The 27,756-nt window shown below is 51.2% G+C and overlaps 6 protein-coding genes across 6 annotated transcripts; 3 read left to right on the plus strand and 3 right to left on the minus strand.

The window, feature by feature from the left end:
• Positions 1 to 57: 57 nt before the first annotated feature.
• On the plus strand, positions 58 to 1,955 carry J3458_003634 (uncharacterized protein). The gene has a single exon (XM_007808644.2). The coding sequence runs from the start codon at positions 136 to 138 to the stop codon at positions 1,828 to 1,830; it is 1,695 nt and encodes a 564-aa protein (XP_007806835.2). The 5' UTR covers positions 58 to 135; the 3' UTR covers positions 1,831 to 1,955.
• A 16-nt stretch (positions 1,956 to 1,971) lies between these two features.
• On the minus strand, positions 1,972 to 5,355 carry J3458_003635 (uncharacterized protein). Its single transcript, XM_066117872.1, has 6 exons — positions 4,719 to 5,355; positions 4,551 to 4,658; positions 4,182 to 4,478; positions 4,029 to 4,117; positions 3,896 to 3,963; positions 1,972 to 3,820 (listed from the first exon to the last, which is right to left on the minus strand). The coding sequence occupies exons 1-6, from the start codon at positions 5,244 to 5,246 to the stop codon at positions 3,327 to 3,329; spliced, it is 1,584 nt and encodes a 527-aa protein (XP_065977664.1). The 5' UTR covers positions 5,247 to 5,355; the 3' UTR covers positions 1,972 to 3,326.
• Positions 5,356 to 6,704: 1,349 nt separating this feature from the next.
• Positions 6,705 to 9,829, plus strand: J3458_003636 (uncharacterized protein). Its single transcript, XM_066117873.1, has 4 exons — positions 6,705 to 7,420; positions 7,482 to 8,519; positions 8,622 to 9,479; positions 9,540 to 9,829. The coding sequence occupies exon 2, from the start codon at positions 7,664 to 7,666 to the stop codon at positions 8,168 to 8,170; it is 507 nt and encodes a 168-aa protein (XP_065977665.1). The 5' UTR covers positions 6,705 to 7,420; positions 7,482 to 7,663; the 3' UTR covers positions 8,171 to 8,519; positions 8,622 to 9,479; positions 9,540 to 9,829.
• J3458_003637 (uncharacterized protein) lies at positions 9,668 to 11,133 on the minus strand (the record flags this gene model as incomplete). The annotated part of the gene is made up of 3 exons (XM_066117874.1): positions 9,668 to 10,141; positions 10,271 to 10,559; positions 10,637 to 11,133. 3 exons carry the CDS (start codon positions 11,131 to 11,133, stop codon positions 9,668 to 9,670), a joined length of 1,260 nt encoding a protein of 419 aa, XP_065977666.1.
• A 1,939-nt stretch (positions 11,134 to 13,072) lies between these two features.
• Positions 13,073 to 16,972, minus strand: J3458_003638 (uncharacterized protein). The gene is made up of 3 exons (XM_007808642.2): positions 16,933 to 16,972; positions 15,490 to 16,698; positions 13,073 to 15,395 (listed from the first exon to the last, which is right to left on the minus strand). Exons 2-3 carry the CDS (start codon positions 16,267 to 16,269, stop codon positions 14,229 to 14,231), a joined length of 1,947 nt encoding a protein of 648 aa, XP_007806833.1. The 5' UTR covers positions 16,270 to 16,698; positions 16,933 to 16,972; the 3' UTR covers positions 13,073 to 14,228.
• Positions 16,973 to 23,473: 6,501 nt separating this feature from the next.
• On the plus strand, positions 23,474 to 27,632 carry CLB4_1 (B-type cyclin). Its single transcript, XM_066117875.1, has 4 exons — positions 23,474 to 24,373; positions 24,502 to 25,644; positions 25,716 to 26,255; positions 26,317 to 27,632. Exons 1-4 carry the CDS (start codon positions 24,362 to 24,364, stop codon positions 26,602 to 26,604), a joined length of 1,983 nt encoding a protein of 660 aa, XP_065977667.1. The 5' UTR covers positions 23,474 to 24,361; the 3' UTR covers positions 26,605 to 27,632.
• The last annotated feature ends 124 nt before the right edge of the window (positions 27,633 to 27,756 follow it).

The following is a 27,756-nucleotide window of genomic DNA, read 5'->3' on the forward strand; positions in this document are numbered from 1 at the left end:
CCACCATGGATATTTGCCCACCGCCTAAATTTTCTGGAACTTGTCAACACTGCACAGGATTTCTATTGACATCATTTCTATGTCTCAATAACACTACCCATTTCGCACTGCCCGCCTCAGTACGCCATCATCAAAATGGTACGAGGTAGGGCGACAGGCAGAGGAGTCCGTCGCGGAAGCGCCACGTCTGCTGGTGGGCGAGCTCCTCCGCCAGAGGCAAGCGAAGCACCCGACAACAGCGGAGCGTCGAATGAACCCACGACAGCGACTCCCGCAACGTTGGACGAAGCAGTAGCCTCATCTTCGAGCACAAATAGAATCTCTACGCGCCGAGGAGGCACAGCTGCTGGAGCTCGTACGACTACAGGAGGGCGACTCAAACCAAAGATCCTTCGAAGAGATGAAGCAGATAGAGACAAGCTAGCCCGTCAAGAGGAGCGGAAAGCCCATGAAAGAGCAGCCGCTGAGAGGAGAGCACGTGGTCGCTCACGAAATCGAAGCAAAAGGAGTCGAGGCGAGGCAATGGGTGCCAGGGGAGGCAGAGGAGCTTCCACTGCCAGTGGCCCGTTCTCTAGTGGCTTTGCCGGGGGTGGTATGTCGCCAGTCACATTCAAAAAGCACGCTTCACTCAATTCTGTCTTAATGATGAATGCAGGTGGTTCAGCAGGCGGTGGTTGGTTCGGTGGTGGTAGCGGCGCTGCCGCAGGAGGAGGCTTTTATGGTGGCAGAGGAAAATCCGAATCGAAGGGCAAAGGATTTGCTGAAGCCGATGTTCGAATGCGCGAGGCAAGAATCAATGCAGACAAACTTCACGTCATGACACCCGAGGAGGAGCTCGATAGCGACGATGAGGCAATGATGGCAGCGCTGAGCGGTCGTACTGCCATCACAATGCCCATGGGTATATACAGACGAGAACATAAAGAACAAGGGGTTGTTGTGGCCACAACGGCGGAACTTGAAGCTGCTGAAAATGCTACTGGAGAGGAAGAAAGCTTATGGGTCGATGGAGAGGGGTCTGGCAACTTGCCACCCATGGATCAACCAGAAGAGGGCGTGTGGGATACAGATGGAAAGAGGGTATTGATCAAGAAGGAGCCAGATACTGAGGACCCGATGGATCTAGACACAGCGATTGATGTTGCGTCAGCGGATGAAGAGAAGAAGGCAACTCTGGCTACGAAGCCCAAGAAGGAGCTACCAAAAGACCCCGAGGAGAGAGCCATTCAAACAGACTTGGATCTACTAGCCGGTGAACTCGGAGCCATCACAGTTACAGACGAATCGGGAGAAACACGAACTGAGGGGCCGTCCAACAAGGATGGACGTCTATATCTGTTCCAATTTCCACCACTGATCCCTCCTTTGAGGGAAGTAGCACAGCCTCGACGCAAGACGAAAGTCAAGGCAGAAGGCGATGATTTCAATATCATGGACGCTCCAAGCGCTACCGACGCCGCGGTCGACTTGACCCAGGAAGATTCCAGCAGAGACTCAGACAATGACGACGCTGGTGACGAGCAGGAGACGGAGGGATTCCGCTCCCAATTTTTATCTCATGGAGGCATGATTGGCAAGCTCAACGTTCGCAAGTCAGGCAAGGTAGAGCTCGACTGGGGCGGTATGACACTGGAGATGAGTCCAGCAGCGGGTATGAACTTTCTGACAACGGCGGTTATTGTTGAAGAAAATGATGAAAAGCCGCAACAAGGAGTTGCAGGCGGGGATGGTGTTGGCATGGGCAAGATTATGGGACGGTTCGTCCTCGCTCCCATATGGAGCGAAGAAGAGGACTGGAACGTTGCACCTCAGGAGTTATTTGCAGAATGAGACTGGACAGTAAGACAGGGAAAAGGAACCAGATACCCATTATAGAAAATCCTTACCTTCAGGCCCACATTACGCCAGTTTCTGGTTCAGGTTCATGCATGTCAATGCAAAGAGCAAAGTCTACCCCCCAAAGGGGCACAACCCATTCTTCCCCAACTTTTTATATTTCTTGCACGGCGCCCGCATTTCACAGGGCTTTATTAACGCATATGAGCTTCCTTGGTCCCTTTCCGTCGTATTAGTCAGCGGAGGTAGTGTCACCAAGTCGATATGCAAGCAAAAACTCTCAAGCAACCAATCGCAACAAGCGGCAAACTTTCAATCACACTTGCCACACCAGACACGCAATCACTTTAACCAGGGGCTGTCAAACAAGATCCAAAAACTCCAATAATTCCTATTCATCAACTTTGAAAACCCTGCCAGCATCTTCATGGCGGCACAACGGACCCCGCCCAATCCGGCCGGATAACCGATCTGGAAGCCTCTGGTCCCTCGAGCATGGCATCCAGAGCCTTTTTTCCTTCATGGGGACACATGCTAGAAACTTCCTCGTCTTTTTGGGGGGTATTCTCCGTCACGTAAACTGCCCCTGAGCGGTACTCGACAGACTTGCATGAATGGGACCCATCTCAGCTACACAAACTTGAATGTGATAGGGGCGAAACATGGGGCCGTGAGTTGAGAAGGGGAAAACGCGCATGAACAGGGTCCTGGCTTGTGTTTTACTTTGCCGCAAAAGCTTGCGCTTGAGAAGCTTTCGTGGAGTAGGTAGAAGCCCTAGAAATCCTGCTGTAATAAGAAATGCAAAGCAGCAAGAGTGCCAAGGGCCAGAGAGAGAGAAAATGTTGCCGTCGCATTCCCAGTTCCAAGCATCTCATGCAAATCACCCAGAACAAGGGTGAGAGGATCCATGCCCCGGCCACGAGAGGACCATATCAGGAACCCATCCAAAACAAAACCAAGGCCGGCAAAGATGGCCACAAAAAAAGAAAGAAAATGCAAGAAATAAAGAAATGATATGACGTCGGGGTAACATGGGCTTTTACAAAAAAAAAAAAAAAAAAAAAAAAAAAAAAAAAACCCTGCGCCTTGGTTGTTCGAGCTGTTTGTGAATATGGGATGACACAGCGGGCTGTGGGAATGTGTCTGGATGGAAACTGGATGGGGCCCCTGCCGGAATGTGTGTTTCAGACATATGACATGCGGCTGTCGGATTTCGGATAATACATGACGTCTCATCTCAGGTTCTACATTGGCCAAAGGTATTTGGTGTTGTGCGGATGAAAATGTTGTATTCTATTGTTCTTTCAACATGTATCATTATGTCTCATGCCCGAATTCACGTGAAAATAAGACCCGTAGGCAGAAACCCCAACTCCAGTTATGCTATCCGGCCGGGACGCCTCAATGAGTACAATAGAATAGGTGAAATGCCTGTCTGGTTCCCAAAGTACAGCGCACGTTGTAGAAGAAAAAAGGGCTGCAATCGTCTATTAAACGCCCCATCCCTTTTTCAACTGGTATTCCCGTCCGTGGGACTCCAAATCAGCAAGTTCATCCATGACTCGGTTTGCCGGTCTCAAACCATGTGTGCTCAACGTGGGCGAATTTTCAGCGCCTTCAATGACAAAAGTTTCGCTCTTGGCGTCGCTGGGCGCGTCGCCACTATTCTGACTACTCGTTTGGATCTCGTCGTGAGATTCGTCAATGGTGGAACCAGCATATTTGGACCGGATGTCGCTCTTTTTGGTCACGCTGTGGAGAGACACGTCGGTCGGACCATGGCCCGGCACAGACCCACGCGTATTTCGACTTCCACGTCCGTAGCGTGCGGCTCCTGAAATGCCGCTGCTGGGGTACTTGTCGGTCGATAGGAAGCCTCGAATTTTGAGGGCGCGGAGGAGAGGCCGGATAGTTGCCAGGCTGGATGCGATGATAGCCACACCCGGTTCCACCAGACTCCATATCGTGGCGTCTGTAACTGAGACTACGTGGGTATTAGCCAAGGTTTCATGTTTTCCGTCAAAGGAAAATGAAAAGGGGAGGGTAGCCACAAACGTACACAAGAAATCGTCAGTCTCCTCGAGGCCCGCTAGGAATTTGAGCCTGATGAGCGTGGCGATACTGGCGCTAGAAATGGAATTAGTGCCATGTGAGGTGTAGAAAATACAGAAGAAAGGAAAGCAAAGACATACAAGACACCTAGACCAAGAATGACAATGACTGTAGCCTTGGCTTGTTTGGTCATCTTGACACCCCACAGCATGGGAATAGGAATGAGTGCCTGTATATACACAGTTAGAAAACGCACTCTTGGGAAGTGGAATCATGACCAGCTGCCAACTCACGAAGAACCAGTCCGATAGGATTGTCATGACACTGAGAGCATAGGCTGCTGAAATGATCTCATTCGGCCCTGCACAGTGACCTGTCGTGATCCTAAAGTCCCATTGCTTCGCCACTGGCGCGCATTGAAAGACATCCCATATGAAGATGCCCAAGCTCCAGAGGGTGACAATGACCAAAGCTGCTCGAATTATCCAAATATAAAGCTTTTTCGTGGCCAGCCGTAACAAGAAAACGCCAATGCTGAGCTTAATAAGCATCATGTCGATAATGTAAATCGCAATAGTTAGAGCTTGCCACTGTCAAGTCACGCGAATCAGCCCCCATGAGAAAAATTGTGGTATGGGCGACAATGGGAGGAGTCCTCTTACCATGAGAGCAGCCACCCGATCATCTTCACTGGGAACTGCGGCATTGTGCTTGCCCAGGCCACGTCGTACACCTTCGAGAGTAAATGCGCACGTCACGGTGAAGATCAACTGCATTAGGAGGGGAGTTAGAAACCAGCACAAGACTTTCCCTCGCGTTTGGAGACTAACCTGCGCTATCAGCATAAGCCAGTCATCTGCTTGGTAACTCTTCATCAAAAACACTCTTGTATATGATCGTAGTCCAACGGCAAACCAGCTAGTAACCAACAAGACCGTACACGCCGCGATTAGTGAACCTCCATTATACTCCGTCAGGTCGACTGTCCTCTCGTCGGCCATGGCTGTTGCGGCGCTATGGCTTTCTTCTACAAGGTCCAACTGCTGATCATGACCCGGTCGTTTCGTCTCGTCGAATCGAAGTATGAATCCAGTTGGAGAAGTCAAATTAAAAGCTGTAGGGAAATTTTGGACAGGCAAGCAAGTAAACGCCGCTTGTTTTCTATAGCCTCCCAGAAAATGCGCTACAAGTCGCAATGAGGGTGTGGTGTAGTTACTAGCTTTCTCACAAGGATTGCAAATAGATTCATGCATGGAAAGACGGGGTATAAAGCAAAACAGACAACCAAAAAGTAATAAGAAAACGCAAACATCCAATATTCCACACCCATGAAGCGGCACGCGGCGAGAAGCCTCCATTTAAGAAAGGTGTTGCAACCCGGACCCAACAGGGGACAGTCAGGACTCAGCAGGGTGGTAGCAACACCTACAACTTCAACGGAGACTTTCGAGGGCCGGTGGTCTTGGGCCCTCTCACAGGCCAAGGCTATCCGATCACGTAACTACCATGCAGCCATGCAGAGCCCGTGGTTGGACCTTGGTGTTAGCACTTGTCTAGGCAAACGGGGCCGTCTGGTATCTGCAGCACTCTAAGTGGACCTGCGTGGATGGTAAGTAAAGGACCCGATCTCAGTCTGTGCTCCGCATTCGGGAAGGGCTCGTACAAATGTGGAAATGAGGCAAAGCATATACAGGGTTGCATAGCAATGGCCTCTGCTGTGACGAATCAAATGCAAGGCCTAACAGCTTCAAAGAAGACGCAGCTTCATACTGCTTGCTATTGGCCTCCCTGGATTCTACCATCGAGTCAGCTTTTGTACCTCAAGTGCAACATCTCCAACGTATCGCATTGATTTGCTGGAAAACTGCATCTCTCATGACTGGTCCCTGGCCAGCGCCGCGGTGGCCCATTGACAAAAGCATGGAACTTAGTCTTGCGCAGGTGAACTCCGGGCCAACTCGAAGCAGATTACACCCTCTCTGTGAAATCTTTCAAGGAGGCGGTAATCAATATTTGATAAGAGCCTGGCTTCGAGTCATGCTGGGGCAAGACAACTGTCCCGTCAGGTACAGCGGAATTCCCGAGCCGTCAAGATCGAAATGATGCATACGGCTGAATGATCACAGGGGTGAGGACGAGTGGACAGGCCCTCCTTACAGGCCGTTCCTGAGGCAAGCCCAGGTGGGCTCTTTGGGTCCAGCCTATTTGGAGCCATCGTTCGGTATGGAGCACGGCATAATAACTAATACCAGGCATGCCCATCGGCGCCCACCTGGTCCGCTGCCAACGTCTCAAGCAGCCATTGTGACTGGCTCTTGAGAATGTCTCGGGACAGGGTAATTCCAGAAGGTAGTTGGCCATAGCCGCTCAGCAAAATTTCCTTGGTCTCGATGACTGTTGCCAGTTGCAAGGCTGTTCCTGGTTGTCTCGGTGCAGGGGTGAGACTTTCACCCACTCGTGCTGCTGATCATTGTCCACTTGGACCTCGATACACCATCGATACGTGATATTTATCCTTCAAAAAACCCCGTCAAAAGGTCTAGAAATTGATATCCACGAACCTGTCGCCAACCGGAAGAGCTTAAGGGGGGTAAGGGCAATTGATCGACCGAGCTTTGGCAGCGGAAGCTTAATAAGTGTCGATCATTGTAACGCCATTGACGATTTACGGCACCGCATTGGCGCGCAGGGATAATTGGCGCTCCGGTACCAATGAGTTGGACAAAATCCCGAGCACCAGTCAAAGAATTAGCCACTTCATCCCTAGGTGGCTGGAAGCAGCCTCAACTGCCGCATGGGATGTGTCGCAAAGAGAACGAAGATTGGCGAAATCAACATGAAGCACGTTTGAATTCAATCGGCCTCCTCACGTGTCGAGGCACCTGGGCACTTGGGAACATGAAAACACGCTTTGGAGCCGGTGGAAGGAGCAACAGGCACTGGCCAAGGTGACTTGCCGTTTTCGGGCAACTACATCACATGAGCACCATCAATCGATGAGGTAGAGGGCTCCCTTTTCATGTGAAAGCTTCGAAGAGCTTTCAACAGTCCGTCTTATCAAAGTCAAAGGGAAGTGAGACATACCGGCGCCGACACAACTAGGACAGGGTTGTCTGATCTCGCTGGCAAGGTTACATCCGCGCGACTCGAGTCACCGCCGAGGCTGTAATGCATATCCCGTGGCGTTTCGGGGTCATGACACAACACCACGCCTGTGGGTAGGACAGAACCGGTGCAACTGCCAACTTCGTCGCCGGTCAAGGACGACAAGACATGCCTCAACTTCAGTTGTTAATTCGACACAGCTTCAGCGTCCAAGCTGCGGATTCCCGGAATCCAGACTCAGTAAGTGGATTGATGCCTCCAGTCCCGTCCACTCCGCCGTCACCAGCTCCCGCCTATTCTGCGGCGCATTCTCATGTTCACTAGTAGTAGTTGCGCCTCGCGAATTGTCCCGGAGTCTGCCAAGCACGCCCAGAAGCCGGGCCTTGCACTCATTTCCCATCTGTACTCCGTACTGTGGTGGGGTCTGGTTCGTCCCCTCGGAAGATCAAGATTGGCCCGGACCGAGACCCCATCTGATACTTTTTCAGAGCGCCGTCCAAACATAATTGTCAACCGCACAGGCAGCTCAGACATCGATTTTGTCTCCAGTTTGCAGAGATCCTCCGCTATGCAGATGGTGACAGGACAGAAATGCCGACACCTGCGTTGTCAATCAATGACCGGACCTTTGCAGCGGCGAGTAATCAAACGTTGACGTGACATTGCTTGGATGACAGACCAAATCCATCACACGTTCGTTGCACGGCCTCTCGAATTCAATTCACACAGGCCGGGCGTATCACTGTGCGCGCTTTATAAAGTTTTCCGGGCGCGAAGAGCTGCCAAGGTTACGATGAGAACCCGGTCAACCCACGGATCATCTCATCTCAACCCGGAATATCTCGAACATAATCTTGATTTGTTTAGGTGGCTTAAATCTTATGTGTCTCCAAGCGGGGGTAGCGGGCGCCTCACGTCGAAGGACATTCAAAACCAGCAAATTTACATCAACGGCCGGCGAGTATCAAGAAAATGCGGCTCGCTAGCACTTTCTGAAAGAAAATTTCGAGCTTCGGGAGATCGATCCAAGCTACTGCCGATAACGCACGTCTCACAACTGGGGACGAAAGAGCGCGCGCACCATTCCAAGGCCTCATCCAAGGACACGGAGCGTGGCATTGACGCCTTGGCGACAGTCAAATTTGACGCGGATGCATTAAATACTTCTCTACATTAAACTAATCGATACCGTCTTGAGACTGGGAAACCACCCACAACGGCCCTCAGTCATGAAACTATGTGAGCACGGCTGACGAACTCCTCTATTCACGACCGATCAAAAGTGAATTTATTTTGTCTGTCGACCCCGTTGACGAAGCTGCGGGATCTTCTAGAATAGATATGCCCAATAATGCAATGCCGAGTCATATACCTGGACCGGCTACAACAGTCTGCCACAAGCCATGCCAGCACTAGCCTGCGCGTTTTGTCTACCAGGCTCGTCACAAGCCACCAATATGGTGGCGGGCTGCTAAATCAAATAGTTAGTTATAGTACGACGCAAAATAGGCGGGTTGCTTTATAATGTAAGTCTGGGTAAATGTGAATACGAAACTGAAGTAATACCCATGTATTCCCTTAATTCTCCTTAATTTCCACGAACATACCAAGGCTAACAATGTAAACAGCCGCATGCACCGAGGTCCTTGGTGTGATCCACGAACCCCGTCCCTTCATCTGTAAGATGTCGTTGGGGCACATGGAAGGAATGGAACTCTGTGGTATTGCGAACGTTGACTGTCGGCCGTCACCGAGCCCTGGAGATGCTCAAGACTCTGCAGCAACTCCAGGTGTCGAGTCCCACATAGAAGACATCGGAACCACATGCTAGAAAATGTGCGTAGCTCTGTTTTCCCCGAGAGGGGAATATTCACGTCAGAATAACTTTTTTGCAGTTGTGCACTTGGTTGCTGCAACATGAATTCGCCAGTTGCTCGTCAGTGAAACAGCTCTAGGCAATCATCAAATGCTTTACTTGGCTTCTTTCCCGGTAGCCGTTGTTACTATTGCTGGTATGTACAACCTCGTGGCCCTTATTACGGAGTATAGTACCAAACGTCACGAACAACATATTCGTTTCATTGGAAGCGCCAAGCGTGCATATGGAGGCAACCTGGGGCGGGAATCACCTGAGTGTCGCCTGCTACCACCCGCAAGAGACTTCAAGGGGAGCTGAGTCGAGTTTCCGTATGCTGTGATGACGCACCCTCCCACCGCTTGTCATTGGCGCGTCTCTTGACCAACAGGGACCTACTTGATGAGCACAACTCTACATGACAAGACGGCACTCAGATTCCCACCTTAAGTTGTGTTTATCATGACTACCCATGGTTCACGGACTACTAGGACGTTGTCCGAATTTATCACGTACAGAGACGTCGATATACGTATTTCTGAAATTATATCCATCTAATTTCATATCGTAAGAATTTGTATTAACTGCTACGTATTATTAATATGCTATGCAGGAACTCTTTCCCCGCTATGTACGTCAATTAGGTACCAATTTAACTCCTGGCCGTTTTATCCTAACTTGAAACTCTTAGGCTCCACATATCTTAAACATTTTTTTAAACTTAGAATTGTGTGGTCTTTATATTAACCTTTTAAAAAAGTGTTACTTCGTTGTGTCCTTTTAAATCATGACTCTCCACTTCCATCCCGTCACAGCGATTCAAGATGCCACAACAATAAGAGAAGCAGCTACCATGACTGAACCTCCCCAAATCTGGGCCGAAACATACTCACCCGCCGAACGGTCAATGATGGCTCCGGCGGTGGGAGGGCCCGCGAGCGTGGCAAAGGAGCAAAGTGTCTCAACCATGCCAAACCGAATTCCCATCTTCTGGGGATCTTTCGTCAGGCTCGCCACAGAAGGGACAAATATACCCTGGTTAGCGCCGATAGCCACTCCAAAGCAGGCGCTGAAGATATACATGCTTGTGCGCGTTGAGATGGCAACCCAAGCAAACAGCATGATCCCCACAAAGGCAGTGGCCGTAATAAAGACATTAATTGGGCCGAAATACTTATTTGCCAAGTATCCAACCATAGGTCTAGTAGGAATGCCCACGGCATTGCTTATGAGGAGCAGATTAACGGATTCGAGTGACGAAAATCCAACGATGTTGCGGGCGAAGCTGTTGATCTGTAGTAGCATTAGTACGTCCAACGTCCATTTTTGTTATAGTGGCTAAGAAGTAGGTTCCGAGAAGTAATATCTACACATGCGTGTGTGTGTGTGTGTGTGTGTGTGTGTGTGTGTGTGTGTGCTTACATAGAATAGCCCAAAATAGATGCCATAGAAATTCAGAAATGAAGCAGCAGCAAACAATGAGTACGGAAGCTCCTTGAAGGCAGCCCACTCGATCAGATGACCTGTCTTTCGACCGGGGATATATGGCCTTAATATAGCACACGCGCCACCGCAAATAATAAGAGCAACAAGAGCCGCACATCGGGCAGCCCATCGGAACCCTATGCGAGGGATTAAGTATTGCACGGTTGAAGGAAACACAAGGCCTCCTACCGAGGTGCCTCCAGCTGCAATGGACAATGCAAGGGACCTGTTCTTCTTGAAATATGAGCTTGCCACGGATATAGCTGGCGCAAAGATGATTCCAAGGCCTAGCCCGGTACACACTGGGCAAGGAATATCTGCCAATACTCTGAGCAAAAGCTTGTCATATGAGAGCCTAGCACGGCAAAGAAGGAGCCTAGTATGACTGTTTCTCTGGCGTAACCAGCGTCAGCAAGACGACCAGAAAAGGCACAGGCACCGAAGGTCAGAAACACTTGGCAAGAGCCGATCCATGAGACTTTGGCAGAGGGTAGATCAAGGGTATCAACATAGTTGGTACACGCCAAATGAGGAGGCATATCCCCACGACATTGCACTGGCGAGATGGGCGGCGAGAACTTGAGACCAGGTCCGCCATCCACCATCTGGGGGAACAAAATCATGTCCCAGTGATGCATCGGGGTCAAGGGTTGAGCTGGGGGCTGGTAATGAGGCTCGTGGGTAATGGGAGACGTGGCCAAGCAAGACGACGGAGGAGATGTTTTGATATCATCCATGAGGTGTACCTCTTGGAGAGTGCGGGCTTGTTTCTCGACATCGATGGCCTTTGACGAGTCCATGGGTCTTTGCACCAAGGACAGAACATGGACTTGGGATCAGGGCTGGAGGGAAGAGGGCACTTGACCAGGTAAGTGAGAGAAGTCAGTGCTTGACTTGAAGCAGAACTGTCGGCTTTGTTGTTTCTGATCGTCTCTGGTCTCAGATATGGTTATTCTCTGGTCTGCTACCTACTACTTATACTTTTATTTCAGTCTATAGGGAGAGCGTGACCGATCAGGCAATCAACTACTCGGGCCAACCCAAACACCAGCTCTCAGATATTGGCCCAAGGGAAAAGTTTCCCCCGTGCATGCGGCGGTCACTCAAGGCCATGCAATATCTCTGTGCGTTGCATCCACCTCCCAGCCTCGACGGTTATCACATTCCTTGGCGCACCTGCATTTCCACGCTGACAGCAACCCGATATGAGTTAGCCAGCAGGCGAAATCGGACAACCGCAGCTCTCGGGTAACAGAAACACGTCCGGGTCTGAAAGTAGCATAGTATTCTTAGGTAGGCGAGCGGGCGGTGCATGACGGGAGGCTGTGGACAGTGGTGGTGAACCGTGGTGGTTCCCGTCTTCATGCTCCCGTGGCCGACTTGCACGCTCCCAATCAAGTCCATGTACAAAGGAGCCGTGGCAGATTTCCTCATCCCCAGCCGCCACGGTCTCGATATACTTTCAAAGCAGCCGTATCTGTGGGGTCAACACACCGGCCTGTACGTCCTCATTACGTACCGCCAACACAGCACACTGGCAAGTCGAGGCATCGCCTCCGCCAACGTCTTATCGCTCTGCGTCGTGCTTGGGCCGGCGGCGCAGTGGCGTCCGGGGTAAATGAGTGTTTGGTGTTGCGCTGCACATTCAACACATGAGCGAGAGGCCCGGCACCGGACTCCGCCCGAGCGAGGGTGGGAAAGATTTCCCCTGCAGGCAAGTCTACCTACATGGATGTCGGCAGCCGGTGCAGAAGGCGGATCATGTGAGGAAAAAAAAAATCCCAATTTAAGTCGACTGCAAAGAAGAAAAAACAGTGCAAGAGCAAACGTTGTTTTTCCACCCAATGTATCAATAGGGCTGTAGGGTAGCTGTATATGAAATATTCTCTGCCTGCCGGAAAGAAACAAACGAACCCGTCTTATTACCGGCGGCTTATTCCCGCCCCGACTACCGGTGGTCCCCGCGTCTCAACCCCCACCCTTTCCGAGCGGACCATCTTTCATGCGCCCGTCTTCAAACCACCGGCTCCAGGCCCAGCCCTCCAGCCCAACCTAGTTCCCACCTGGCTGCCCCAAGTCGGGCATGTAAAAAAAATGGCAACGATCTTTCACAGTAAAAGGGAGCCTCAAAAAAGGAATAAAATGACCCCACGCCCAATTTTCTTTGAGCGGCGCTCAAAACTAGAAACCCCGCAGCAGATAAAATGGCGGGGTACCATTTCCCGACCAATGACGTCAAAACCAGGCACTCCCAGCAGAGCCCATCCCGTGAAGAGTCACGTGCCTCTATATCAACCAATCGGTTTATTTCCTTGCCGTTTCTGACCACCCCTGCAACGGCTTTTCCCGAAAAAGTCAGCGCCCAGACCTGTTCAGGGATAGCGCAGTGCCAAACTACTTCAAGATCAGATCAGTTGCGATTTGCGCAGAGTTGCGCACGCGATTGCGCCGAGTAATAAAAACAGCCTCTTTGCCGTGAATTCACGAATGAGCAGCGGCAGGTGTGGACGTGCAAAGCGGCTTGAACCGTGTGGGTTGTTTTTTTTTTTCTTTTTTTGCGCGCGCGCGAACATGTGTGCCGGTCGGCGCTTGTGGTTTCACGTTTTTTTTTTTTTTCGGTTGTCGCAGTCAGTCAAGCACCACCAATTGGCTCCTCTGGCGCATTTCCCTCTGGCGCCACGCCCAATTCCCGCCTCGGTTCACCGTCCACAAGATCAACAAGGTCACAAAAGGTCAGGACTGAACAATCAATTCGTATGTGCGCTACCCCCTTTTTGCTATCCCCAACATTTCCTTCCCAACCCGGCCGAAACTAACAAGATCGCAAATTCACTAAAAAATCATATAAAAAAAGACGTAATAAACGCAACGAAGAAAATCAACATGTCAAAAAAAAAAAAAAAAAAAAAAAAAAAAAAAAGAAGAAGCAACATGCACAAAAGGCCAAAAACCTTCCTGCTGACCTGAACTCTCTGCAGCATCGCAGTCCATCCTCGCCAGATAAAATAGGACAGAGTAAAAAAAAAGGGCACAAAATCGAAAGTAAAAACAAAAAACAACTGCCCCCCGCATTTTGCCCCTGTCCGTGTTCCCTCTTACCCCCCAAGCCTGTTTGCCCGCAAATATTGAGGGCAAGCGCATGAGTTCTGGGCGTTCTCAATCTTTTGGTTGCACACGATGCGTACATCGAAACATCTGGTGTAGCTGGATCGACATTATTTCCAATCGCACCATTCTGTTGGCTTTTTTCTCCCTTCTTCTCGTCTCCTTGCCCCGGCACTTTATCCGGAGAATTCTTTTCGTCTGCGCAGCCATCCGAAAAAGAATAAAGTAATCACACACGAGTGCTGCAAGAAACAAAATAAGTAAAATGGCCAACGTAAACGATACAGAAATCCATTTCTGCGGAGGAAAAAATAAAACAAGAAAAAAAGAGACTCAAACTCCAACAAATCCTCTTTCCTAACGCCAATGAAGGAGCGTAATGGTCTTGCAAAAAGATTTGACCGTCATAATTACATCCGCCCGAGAGTCATAAATGTCGGGGGCGCCATTCCCGGAAGAAGTCCAGTAAAAAGACAGCAGTAAAATGCTCTGCGCATCAATTTGTCCCCTTGTCCCGTCAATTTCCTGCTCCAAAAAGTAGAGACAAGGTCCATGATTCCAGAATAAAACACACTATTCTGCCCGCCATTTGGTAGTTGCAAGCCCGGTAAGGACTGTAGGGAGAATCTAAGAGAAACAAGGGAACCGCTTTTGCGCCCGTATCGCGCGCTTCTTGACAGAGGTAAGTCAGGCTGTAATGCTCAGATTGTTGTACAAACGTATCGAGATCGCAACATGGTCGCGCTCGACAACTCATGTTGTGGAAAAGCGTTCGCGGCTTGCGACAACACTACCTCTTGCGCTTCTTGACCTTGTCAGCTGTCATTGCAGCTGTCGTGATAGGAGCCGCCGGCAACAGAGCAGGCTGCAGTGGAGTGGTGACTTCTTCTTTCTTGATCGGCACGCCCATATGGCGACCATATCGCCCTTTGCGGCCGTTGCCTTCGTCCTCGCTGATGCACTGATCAGCAGAAAGTCCCGCATCTCGGCATCGTCCGCACGGACGCTGCCGATCGCATCCCTTCTTGCTCTTGCGGCAACGTTGGCAGCGAGGCTTGGTGGAGAGATCAGGCTGTTCATCCTCGCCAGGCGGGGGAATCTGCCCAACCGATGCAACCGATGGTTTCCTTGAGTGAGTGGTTGAGGCAGGAGACATTGGGCCCGGGACTGTAGCAGTAGCAGGCAGTTTCTTCGTCTTGATGCTGTTGACGGGGCGGGGGGCTTTGGGAGCCTTTTGAACCGATGTTGCCTTTGATACAGAAGGGATGGAACGGTGCTTGGTGACTGCCGGCTTGCTCTTTGCCTGGATCGGCTTGCGGCTGCCAGCAGGTGCACCAGAAGTGCCGTCCTCATACACAGCATCGTCGCCGCTGGCATCAGGAGCCTCAGTAGCCGCAGGGTTGAAACCTGTTTCAGTAGATGGATAGATTAGCCTAGCAGTACCGGAGGCATCCAGTCTTTGCCGGCGCGACGCTGGCAACTCGTCTTCGCTATCACTCTCGCCATCACTAGTGGCTCCAGTGGACGACGCGGCGTCAGCTCGGCCGCTAAAGGTATCATCCAGCGTTGATGCTGACGTGCGACCGTGAGAAATATTGGACATGTCGCCCAGTCGCATGAGTTGTATGGCAACATCCTTGTCTTCCTCAGACATGCAACTCCCAACTGTGGGGTCGGGTGTGGGCAGGATTCCCATTCCAGAGCCTACACCACTGCCGTTGCTGGCGTATCCGATGCTGTCGCGGGAACGATGGCCATGCGCGGGCGTAGCATACATGTTAGGCTGAACACTGTTATAGCTTTGAGGAGATTGCATCGGCCGGGGGTTTGCAAAAGGATGTTGCCCAGGATGTACAAAGGGAAGCGACGGTCGCTGGTGCTCCGCACGGCGAGCGGGCGAAACCGAAGGATTGGAAGTGGCCGCTGGCATCTGGGGTGGTGCAAACAAGGGCAACTCCTATATGGAATTACAAGATTAGCAAAAATGCACTCTCCTGGGTACAAGGACTGATAGCCAGCCGTGGCACTGCATTGCTGGAGGCATTTCTTACCGAACTCTCAAACTTGGCTCGTTTGCGACGGCCACCTTCGACAATATTCTCGACACTAATATCCGTAGTCCCAAGCTGCTCCTTGCTCTTGCCAGAAGTGCTGCTAGGGGCGCCATCTCCACTGCTGTACCCATTCATGCTGTCACTATAAGCATCAGAGTGCGCGTGGTTGAAGGCTCTGCGATCCTTGGCAGATCTAGACCGCCCTTGCTTCTCATTTATGCCTGTAGAGTCGCTCCTCCGGCCACGACTACCACTCGGAGACGGGCTGCGCCTCCGTGAGGCTGTAGAGCCGGCCCGGGCGATATCCTGGGCATAGCGCTGAGCATGTATCTGTTGGGGCTGGCAGTTGTCCTGCTCATAATAGGACTCTGCGGCACCAATCGCCTGTTGGTGGAATGCATGTTGGCTATAGCCAGCAGAGGCAACAGGAGGCTCCTCAATTACCCGAACGTAGACAACCATGTTGTTTCGGAAGTTCTCGTATCGTGCAATGAGCGTGTTTCCGTGCTCGTCCTCGAAACTGACGCCTTTGGAGCCTGTAGGACCAGAGTACAAGCCGTAAAAATTCTTGACGGTTGTGACTATTGAGTCTGTAGTGTCATGTGGGTAAATCTGCACTCGCATGGGCAATCGCGCCCGATATTGAGGCGAGTCCAAGAAGAGGAGCTCAAATGCGACATTCTTGGGAGTTGCAGTCTGCCTTGGTGAGACACTGCCCCCATTGGACGAGTCTCCCGACACAGGCACAGAGGTATTGATGGGCGACATGGAAGCCATGACGCCAAATTAATTTTCCTTTATTTACGATCTTGTGCAAATGTAAATATCGGGCGAAGCGACCGGCCGATCGGGGCGGTAATGTTGCTTGATGACTGGAGGTAGTCCGGCTGGTGCGGGTTTCGCCTTTAGCCCGTGGCAGAGCGAGGGTGTGGGTTGACGCAGCCAGGCGCCAGAGGAGAATAAAGAAAGGAGTCGCTCAACGAGGCCCTCAACAATCTCCCGTTTGCGCCCGTTTGCGACTTGATTTGGATTGTATGATTATCGTGCCGGCTGCTGCCTCGTCGAAAGTGCTTCTTTGAGGATGAGCCAGGGACAACACCGCCGTCAAGGCCGTGGGCGGTAAGCGCCAACTCGGTCGTTGACTCCGGACTTGCGCGGCGGCTGCGATGACTGCTGGGCAAGTTGCGATGACGATAGGGATCGTGCCTAAATAGTGGTTTGTGACGATTAGCAAAGGGGACGGGCAAAAGTATTCGAATGACTGTGAAATAGAAGTCGACGGAGGCTCCCACCGCCCGAGCTGGCCAACTACTTCAGGCTGGGGAAATCGGGGCCCTGAGCACTGCACATGCGCAGCGCCTCGACGGCAAGACGGATTTGGATACTTGAAATTGAGGCCAGGCGGCGATCGCGCATGACGGTAGAGACGATGGGACTTACCACAGATACCAGGAGTTGCTTGGATGGTTGTTGATGGCGGCCAAGACGGAAGAATGTGTGCTTGAGGAAAAGAGGAGCTGGCTGGCGAGGTCGAACGATTTTGTCGCAGCCGCATGGGCGTACCGAGTTTGAGGACAGGGCCAGTAGCGAGTTCTGGGGGGTGTTGGGACACCTAGAACAACTGTAGCGGGGAAGCTCCCTGATAAGGCGAGCTTAGTGCTGGACAGGCCTTCTGCGGAATGGCCATTGTCCAGTAAAAACGTCAAGTAGAAGCCGCCGGGCGCCTGGCGACAGACCGTTGGAACAGGGCCACATGTGCAGTTGGGGCCTGAAACGACCCAAGCTCCAGACTGGCCTTGCCGCCGTACAGCGAACGACTCGCTGACGCTGAGGTCGACTGCCCACCGTCAACGTCCATTGAAACCCACGGCGGCTTTTGCGCCAACAACGTTTTGTCTCTTGCTCATAAAGATCGTTTGCTCTGGCTACGACAAGTTCGAGTACGAAACCGCCGCGAGGGCGTTTAACATGACGTGAAAAGTGCACGGCAGATTTGTCCGTCGAGTCGCTGTGCCTCCGCCTCAAGTACTGGAGCTCCAAACTCAAACTCCAGTTGGTCTCGTCTTACCCGACCTACACCTATTACTTGCTACCTGGCCATCCAATGCCAATTACCCTCCCCGTTCCTGCCCTCCAGCTTTCCTGCCGTCTCCGGATCGGGATGAATGTGAGTGAACTGTATTATGAGGAGAAGGCAAGAGGGGTGGGATTTGCCAGCCCATCTGTCGATCCTGGGCCTGGGTCGTAGGCCATTGGCCATGGGAACTCATGGTCGCCCGCCGTCGCCTGTGGTGGCCCATGGGATGGTGGTGGTCAAACAGGCAGGCACAATGGTGTGCTGTGGCGTAGCGTACCTTCCGCGAAACGCCTACGGTAAGCCAGTCTCCCGTCCAGTCGCACCTGCTTCGTGGTTTGACCTGAAGGGTGCGCATTGGCGCAAGTCTCGAGCTCCAATGTCTACTTGCGATCCAATGCGTCTCAGTCCCTACGTACATATACTTGCACGTCTTGGTTCCAAGTAGACCGTCCCAGCGTATTTCATATACTCCCTCCTGCATTTCTTACATATCTGTGAAGATGCTGTATTTCTACGTGCAAAGTCTCCGTTCCCGACCTGTGTGTCCATCGGGAAGCCGATACAATCTGCGGACCCTCTCTTCTCGATAATAACCACTTTGCAAACCTGTCGAAGGGAATTAGCGGGGAGTCTTGCTTTGAACGGAGTGGCCGCTTCAGTCAAGGTCACCGACACGAAAAACCAACAACACCAAGAAAGGACTCAGTCAACACCCTTGAGCTGTTTCTGCGGTCCCAATGACTCCGAGCAGGCAACCAGGAACAGACATGGACACATACCACACCAGAACCGGGTTCGACAAACATACATAATAACTACACACACTCATTCAAGAGAGCCTCTACGGAGCAGCTCGAAGCACCCTTCTGATACTAATAGGATGCTGCTGTTAAGTGGTCCCCTCCACTCGTCCCAGGTCTGGTGACTCAACCCCAGCCAGACATCCACAGACGCACTTGCCACAGATCACTAGTCATCAAGCTCAACAAATATCCAAGACTTCCTTGCAGCACAATACGCCACTGCCCCCCTCGCTCTGCGATACAGATGAGATTCTCAACTCTTGCAGATGGATGGCTTGTTCCACTATTGGTCTCCCGTTTTACGGAATATTCACGCTGGAGTTTTACCTTCAAGCACGCTCTCAGCCCGTGGAGCCTGTACGGATGAGCAACCTTGAAAAGGGTGCAGCAAGGGTACTCCATAAAGCGTAAAACACTCTAGGTACAGTGGAACAACACAGAGAACGACCCGTTCACCTGCAAGCCTGTAAGAGCCATGCATGTCGCTTGGTTGCGTTGCCTTGGCCTGCTGCATAGTCGCATTCCCGAGCTCACCGCACCATGGGCTAGTTGAGCTCGCCGATTGTGGACTTGGATAGATACCAACCGGCCGTGTCCAACCTCGCAGTAAGTTTGTCACTTCGTCTTCCCCCCTCGACTTTCCGACACTGAGAAGGTAACAGGAGGGGGAATCGGAGCAAACAACATTTTACGAGCCGGATGCTTCCCCCTTCATCCAAGACGGAGAGGTATCCGGAGCCAATCGAAGACGTTTTGCCCACCTCATCAGAGCCGCCCGTTTGCCTGGCTGGCAGGGATTCGAGTGACAAGCGGAGTCAATATGACTTGAGAGAGGTGGTAAGTGTGGTGGGGACCATGTCTGGTGCCCAAACATGGCTGGCGGCTGTGGAAGCGGCTGTGGAAAAGCCTGTGCTGGATAAAATAATGTGTTCAGGTCGCAAGAGCCGGTGCGGTCTGCCCAAATAATGCTCCGTCACCGTCCATTCTACTTTAGTTGGCGAGTGCCAGCTGCGCCTTGAAGGTCTGTCTCTCGAAGACTCCAAGACACAGGCAAGACAAGCGCAATGAAACATGAGCTCCATTATTCTCCAAAACGGTGTTGGATCGCCTAATTCACGAGTTGGTCAGTGCTTGCTACAATGATATAAGCAACCAGGCCCCGATGTACGGAGTGGTGCGGTATTGGTACGTGGATAACTAGTCATGGGCTAGCGATGAATAAGTTCGTCCGATTTCGAGTGTTCAATCACAATCATGTTGATTCAGCTAGGCGCCCGTTGCAACGCAAATGCACGCAAAAAAAATATTTTGCCGACGATTATGAAAATGCTTAGACGGTCGGTATCTTGGCTGTCAACAGTCAAGACGGCTACCGTTACGGGGGTGACTTGAACGGAGTACTCCGTAGAGCTTACTGATTTGCGACGTGCCTCGTGGCACAGGATTCATCCATATCTGGCGCACGCATGGTCTAGGTAACGGGCCATCTTCCAACCTGGTTTCTGACCCGCGGTTTCAGGGCGCATTCAAAAACCATGGCTGATTTGTGTCGCATCGCATTCTTCCGTTGTTTCCATCCTTTAAAATTGCGCTTGGCCTCTTGCCAGGCTATGGCGACGCTGTATCTCACAGAGGACCGGTCGTCTAGTCCGTGAACGGTCGCCGCCATGAGCGCTATATCAAGAGCCTTCGCCAGCAGCAAGCTCCGTAAAAGATGTAGGATGTCTGCATCAGATCAGTTTGGAGCGACTAGTGCAGGGGCTGCCTTGGCTTAGCACATGCGAACAAAGCACGAATCGGCAGTATGAAGTATCTCGATAGATTCGTCAATGGCAGAGAAGATGCATATGGAATTGCACAGTGGTCCCCACTCTAACTGTCGCCACAACGCTTGATGAGAGCTGAATTCCAAGAGCGACGAGAAGGGCTCTACGAAGGTATGTACTCCGTAGCAAGCGTGCTGATTGTAGTGTCTGATACGACGAGAGCCCGTAAGCACCGACATGGCACAAAGCATTTCTTTACTTAGCACGATTTATTACCTTGTCTATTGACGCACCGGCCACTTCTGAGGGCCAGCCCGACTTCAATGGGTCCAATCGGCGCCACTCTATGGTGCCAGCAAAGGCACTTAGTATATTCAACCCGGCATTTCCACTTGTTTGGCCCGGATCCTGGCAGATAGAAATGGGATGCAACCAGCGCGACTCGTCTGCCAATAGGATTATGTCCAGGGGCACACAGAGTTACGGTGTGAGGAAGGGAAGGGGGGAGGGTCTATCTTGTCTGTATGCGACTCAAGGCGACGGCCACAGAACCCGACGTCTTGCCTTACCTATGGACAATGCTGATGAACAGGCATTCTTGATACCAATGATCGCCTCCAATTTATGAGCAAGATAAGCTCAGTGGTTGGCGCCGTGGCTCCTGGCCATGACATGGCTTAATTTGCTGCACTCAAAGCCATATTTCTAGTCGTTTGGTTCTCTGGTGGCGCCATTGTGTGCCATCTTTTATTTGACAGTATTCGACTTTACAGCATCACGTATCGGCTTCGAGGGGAGGTGTCATTTTGCCTTCCCTGAGAGTGATGCTGGCATCAGGTCTCCACGGGCAGCAACCACAGGTAACTGGTCGATACAGAAGCATTTCCATTTCGGAGCGGGCAGAGTATGAGTATATATTTATACGAGAAAACAAAATATCAGAATATTTTCTCAAGCCCTCAAAAGCAGCCATAGTTCAGAGAGATTGGGTATCAGAATTGAGGTTGGGGCGGAGCAAAACAGACCGCTGGCACACCCTACGTCGGATTCTGTCAAGTATTACGGATGCATGACTCTCTCTCTCTCTCTCTCTCTACACACACAGTTTAAGGCCGGTGACTCCACGACTCGCTCTTCCGCCGAGAAAACTCATCAAGGGACTCGGAGCCGATAAAGCTTCGGTGAACCAATAGGTCTATTCTCAAAAGGTGGGTTTTGGAAGAGGTAAGACTGTTCAAAGCTACGAGTGCTGGACCTCAGGATTTCTTATCGAGGATAGCAAGCGTCCTCCAACGTTTGGGTCGGGATCAATGCCAAAAGTCTGGCGTTACAAAAGTGCTCCAATGCGGTGAAGGTTGACATAAAGGATCAGCATGACATACACTTGGCTGCACCTACCTCTCACAGCCGAATTCCTATTTTGCATAAATACATGACGTCGTGGGGAGTATGGCGCATGGAGGAACTGGGGATGAAGACACGGCCAGCACATGCAACAAGCTACCCTGTTCAAAGGTGATTCGAGGCGAAAGTGATATAGACTAGGGCTGGCGCAAAAATCAAATGGCCTAGAATAGCCCAGGCATGCTTCGTGAGTAATGCCTTTCGTCAACGCAGAGCCATGGCACTCGATAAACTGACAATTGGAACGGGAAAGCGCCTGGAAAAGAAGTCCCTGAAGAGGGCACTTTGGATGATGGCATTGCTGTGCGGCGATGACACCCTAACGGCACATGTTTGCGATTGCACATGGCGGGTTAAGAGCAGCGTTGAGACGGCTAGGTCGTCAAGTTGTCAGTCATCAGTCAATCACCAAATCCCGCGTCGCGCAAATTTTCGATAATTTGAAACCGCCATTGCTATGTTTGGGCACCAAGATTGCAACTAAAGCAATGCGACAATTGTACAACACTGGCAGGCGCGCCATTGCCGCCAGATATACATATGTCCATGCTCGAAGGCGCCCTCAGGTAGGTACGACTCTGAACGAGTGAGCGGCAGAGAACAAGCGATGATGAAACGATGGGCTGGATCAAAGATGACGAGGCGCTAGGGCGACCATTCGGCGCGTACCAAACTTATTTCAAAAGGATGCTAGGTGCGATATGGCGCTAACTTCGAAAGGATGGCAGTTTTTGCGTGGCTTTGAAGAGCACTCGAGTTGACTTCAGAAAGCTGTCGAGTGTGCTGGCGCATTTTGGACTATTTCCCCAAGCCATCTTGGCTGGCGATTGGTATTATCCCTGATCCTGGTGTTCCCCTCAACGCCCGGTTTCAAGCGAAATCGCGGATCAATTAGGCGATAAGAAGGATCACGTGCTGTCGCGTACTGTTGGTGCTGCGGTACCTGAATTGTCGGCGCGCTAGGTTGCGAGGGTGCTTGCAGTTGCGCTGACCGCGTTTGACAGATTTTATTGCTTTAAAAAGCCGTAGGTACTTGGGAAATAACAAAGATTGATTTTGACAAGGATTTTCTTTTTATTCTGAAGATTCCCATCGATACTGTGAAAGTTTCTGCTTCTGCGAGGTCGAGATTTAGATGTTTGTGAGACGCGACAGAGGGGGGGATGACCTGATTAGGATTAGCGCCATGTGTATTGATTTTCGGTATTTGACTGAGAACGGATTGGACAATCGTCATCGTCTGGACGACGGGTGGACAAGAAGGCTAGTCTGAAGCTGTCTTGTTTCGAGGGGGACGAACGGGCCGCAATCTGGTCTGTGCACCAAGGAATGAATTTGTGAGGTGCCAAGGTTGACGCGCTCAGCAGGCTTGGTGCTCTCTGGTGAACATGGCCGCATATTTGCTGTATTTTCTTCTTCTTTCTTGGTTGGTGATTTAGGCTATGGAATAGATGCGATCTGGTTCGGACAAGGCAGCGCGGTCTGTGGATTTCAGTTTGGTGTTGAAGTCGCCTGGCTGGGGTACGAACAACGGAGTAGCTGGTGGTCACTGCATCCATAACCACCGCCACACAATATGCACTCCGTAAACAAACAAACAACAGCCTGGTCCAAGGCTCCACGTTTCCGGCTACACCCTTGCCATGCACAAGCCTACCTAGTAGGTACTGTTCAGTGTCGACGAGCTCATTCAGGCGCCGTCTGTATGCACATACATACTGAGTAGCCGGGTACATACTGGTACTACGTAGTAATTGACGTCTTTGCCATGCGGAGTACTATCGGATGTTATGCATGCATGCGGTTGCGCTTTGTGCAAAAATAGTACGCAGCCGTGCCAAGTACTCCGGAGACGCAGACACAGACGCAAGACGCAGACGTACCCGTGGCGACGAGCGATGGAGCTATGTTTTGCTTGAGCAACATGCCCAAAATCATCGTCTTCTATTTTTGTTGTCATTTTATCCCTCGACTTTTTTCTCACCTTGGACTCACTGTTTCTTAAGCCTCCAAAAGCTCTTCTCCCCGAGCACTTCTGCTGTTAGATTGCGACGGTTTTGCCCTGTCCCCGGTCCGTCGCCCAATTTCCCCTTCTCTCGTGCAGGGTCTTGGTGAATGAATCAATTCCGTCGCCGGCTGCCCTTATTCCAGTCTGGCTTATTTCATTTCTTATCTTAATTTTTCGGCCGCTTGACTACCGCACCCCGGGCGAATTGAGCTGGATACTGCGTCTGGCGTCATCCCTTTTTTTTACATCCCTTCACTCCTGTCTGGCCACCTTCAACACGCCATCTTTCCCAAAACTGCAACGAGGCGTGTGTATATACGATACCCTTCCATTGGGGATGCAAAAGCACTCTACATTATCATCCTGTCGGCTGTTTCTGTCTTGACCTTTGTGGCGACGATTTTTCTTCTTCTTCTTCTTCTTCCCACCTTCTGTTCACTGCTTCTTCGTCGGCATTTCGGGCAGGGACGTCGCTCTCGATTGTCCACACCTTCTGAACAGCTAGCCATCTTGCCGCAATCTGCTCCGGCTGAGACACGTCTTAGAGTCTCGCGTCTCTTGAACGCTCCCGTCGACGCCAATCAAGGGAACAACAAAGCCTGAGCGTGCCGCAAAAATTCGAATATTATTTCCGCACCGAAATTCCCGTTCTCTTTTGCATGATAACCTCGACGCGATCGGTTCCAGTCGTTACGAAGACGGGTGGCTTACGCTTGCCTCTGCGCTCTGCCTTCCTCGAGAAAGGCGTTGTTTGATATCCTCGCGAATTTGTTGTTCTTGTTCATTTCTGTATTTAGTTTGTCTGGACACCATGGACGCAAGGGTATGCATTATTCCCACGTCGATTGGGTCCCTCTCTTTTCGTTGGCAGCTGACAAAAGCTTGGTCCTCATGCTGTCTATTAAATTCCCTTTGGAGATCCGACCTGGCTAACTTTTCTCTTCGCGCTAGCCCTTTCGACCTCGCGGTGCCGAAAATATTGCTCCTCTGCATCAACGGCACAAATCGACCGGTAATCTTGCCGCTATGGCTGCTGGTGCTGCCGCCGCCGTTGGCTTCCGAGGCCCTGCCAAGCGCGCAGCCTTTGGTGACGTGACCAACATGTCCAAGAACACGGTCGGCAGCCGTGACGATGCGAAGATGGCTAAGCTGCAGACGGTGACGGGTGTTTCGACAGCTGCCTTGATAAATAAGGAGAATGCCCCTTATTATGTCAACGGCAAGGACTCTTTCGCTCGCCCTGCACAAAGGTTATCCAACGGATTGTCGAGCAAACCCAAGGTTCTAGTCGCACCTGATGCGGGCAAAAAGTCGACTACCAGCGCTGTTCCAGAGTTGGCTGCTATTGCCTCAACTGCCGTTGTGGCCAGCAATCCACGCCCTGCTGGCGTTGCACGGCCCCGAGCAGCACATGAATCAGATAGGGAGGTAATTTTACCTTCTTTCCGCGGCTCTTTCGATGTCCCTCCCTTGCAACCGCGTCATCACAAGAGTCAGCCTCAACTGAAGCAGCAGAATCAGCCTACGCTTCGCAGAACCCAGAGCAAGCAGTTTGAGAGAGCAGACTTTGCCTCTGGCAAGGCTGCGCGATCTTCAGGCCCCGACTTGGTTGGTATGCCTTCTCGGATTGTTGAGGAGCAAACTTGCGCTGATCTTCCGTATACCGTTGCTCCGCGTCAGCCGATTGAGGAAGTGAATCACGCTGCCTCGGAAGAATATGTTGAACTTGCTCCTTCCAAACCTTCTCACATCACTGAAGAGCCTCAGCACATCCCCATCCCCTCCAGAGAGTCACACACACAGGTACTTTCAGAAGCCGAGGAATATTGGGACGAGGATGAAGATGAAGATTACGACGACCAGGATCAAGCCTACACTACCGCGCATTCCTTCCGATCCCAAAATCTCACCACAGGAGGCGTGACAACTATTCTCGCTCCTCGTCTGACGTCCAAGATCCAGCGTGAGCTGGAAGAGGCTAGGCTTGAAGTTCAACAGACTCGCTCGCTGAATGATATTGAAGAGGAGATGTGGGATGTCAGCATGGTTGCCGAGTATGGAGAGGAGATTTTCGAGTATCTGCGTGAGCTGGAAGTACGTTTTTTTTTTTCGTTTGGTTCAAATTGCAGTTGATATCCCCGCGCTAACGTTTGCCACATCTTTAGATCAAAATGCAGCCAAACCCGCACTATATGGAAATGCAGACCGAAATCCAGTGGTCGATGCGTTCCGTCCTGATGGATTGGCTGGTCCAGGTTCACAACCGATTCAGCTTGTTGCCCGAGACGCTGTTTCTGACTGTCAACTATATTGACAGATTCCTTTCTTGCAAGATTGTCTCGATCGGCAAGTTGCAGCTGGTTGGCGCAACCGCCATCCTCATAGCCTCCAAGTACGAAGAAATCAACTGCCCATCTCTGGAAGAGATTGTCTACATGGTGGATCGCGGCTACAGCCCCGAAGAGATCCTCAAGGCTGAGCGTTTCATGCTCAGCATGCTCAGTTTCGAGCTTGGTTGGCCAGGGCCCATGAGCTTCCTCCGTCGAGTTAGCAAGGCCGACGACTACGATCTCGACACCCGCACGCTGGCCAAGTATTTCCTTGAGCTGACCATTATGGACGAGCGGTTCGTCGCGTCGCCCCCTAGCTTCTTGGCTGCTGGAGCTCATTGTTTATCGCGATTGATTTTGAAGAAAGGCGATTGGGTATGTTTCTTTGCACCGTGCGGGATTCTGTTGTAGTGCTGTTGCTAACTCCATGTTTTAGACCAAGGCACATGTCCACTACTCTGGATATACTTGGGCCCAGTTAAAGCCTTTGGTTACAATGATGATTGAGTGTTGTGAACAGCCTGCTCTACTTCACAGCGCTGTGTATGAGAAGTACCAGGAGAAGAGATTCAAGGAGGCCGCGACCGTCGTTCAGCACGCGCTGGATGCCGGTTTCACTCTGCCGCATCACTCGGCTCCCATTCGCCCAGTGCGCGGACAGACTGACGACTTATCAGATATGCTGCCGTACTCAAACAGCTTGTTGGTTTCTACCGAGGGCTAAACTGATATGTCGTGACGTGTCAAGTCACCCCACTACACATCGGCAAGCCATACGCAGATTGGCGGATGTAAATCGCCTTCACATAATCCGTCTGAACGGTCGATCAATCACACGGAATTTGCGGAGGCTTTCGCAAACGAATCCACGTCTACGATTCGTTTGTCATTACGAGATTCATGACTTATTCCACATACTTCTTTTCCAAGAACAGGTCACCACACTCCTCAGCCTGTTGATCTTGGCCTCATTGTTCATTTTTCTTTGCTGTCCACTTTTCCCCTTTTCTCTTGCTCATTTTCGGCGTTTGCGGGCTGCTTCTAGACGTGGCTGGATTGTTAATCAGGGATATACCGCATCAGGGCGACGGAGTAATTTTTTGGCACATTTGGCGGATGGTGCTGCTTTTTATCGTCTTTTTGTTGTTTGTTCGTTGCGCGGAACAGGCATTAGAGGGATAATGCGTGTTTGAAATGAAAAGCTTGCCGGACTCTGGATTGAGGTCAGGGAGGAATGGATGCCTGGTTTGTGGAGGGAACATTATTTTTGTATGGTTAATTTTGCGAGGGGCATATATTTGTTTGTAGAGCTTAATGAGCTGGCATACCGCGCTGCAGGAGTTTTGCCCGATGTGATGTCATGTTTGAAGCTGTGCGTGAGGCATGGGCAAGATGGCGATGGCGTCACGTTTAGATATGTGGTCTAGATGAGCCGTGTTGGTGTAGGTTTTATAGTTGCGTTTTTTCTCTGTGAAGTAATTGTGACTTTGCCGATACGGTATAGGCATGGCAAAATATTTCAACACGATATAAAATACTGAATTTGGAGTTGATGAAATTGACAGTTTTGATGCCAGGATACTTTCGCTCCAGCATAGACCTACTGCATACGTGATTGCTTTGCGTACATGAATCGCCGAGTCGTCAAGGTTATTGGACAGTATAGCCTGGCTCAATAATGTAAAAATGCCGCGCATGGCAGAGCAACATTCGGAGCACTTGGTACGGGACAAAAGGGTAAGCATGGTAAATACGACCAGCTGCCAACATGCGGAATACGCCCAGATGACGCCGCAAAGTCGGTGTACAGAGTACACCCTGCAGCAGTATTGCCCCTCGTGACCCCCTTGATGGCTTGTGGTCCGTGGGGATGATG

The sequence above is a fragment of the Metarhizium acridum genome (genome assembly GCF_019434415.1).
Source record: "Metarhizium acridum strain ARSEF 324 chromosome Unknown scaffold_13, whole genome shotgun sequence".
Classification (NCBI taxonomy): domain Eukaryota; kingdom Fungi; phylum Ascomycota; class Sordariomycetes; order Hypocreales; family Clavicipitaceae; genus Metarhizium; species Metarhizium acridum.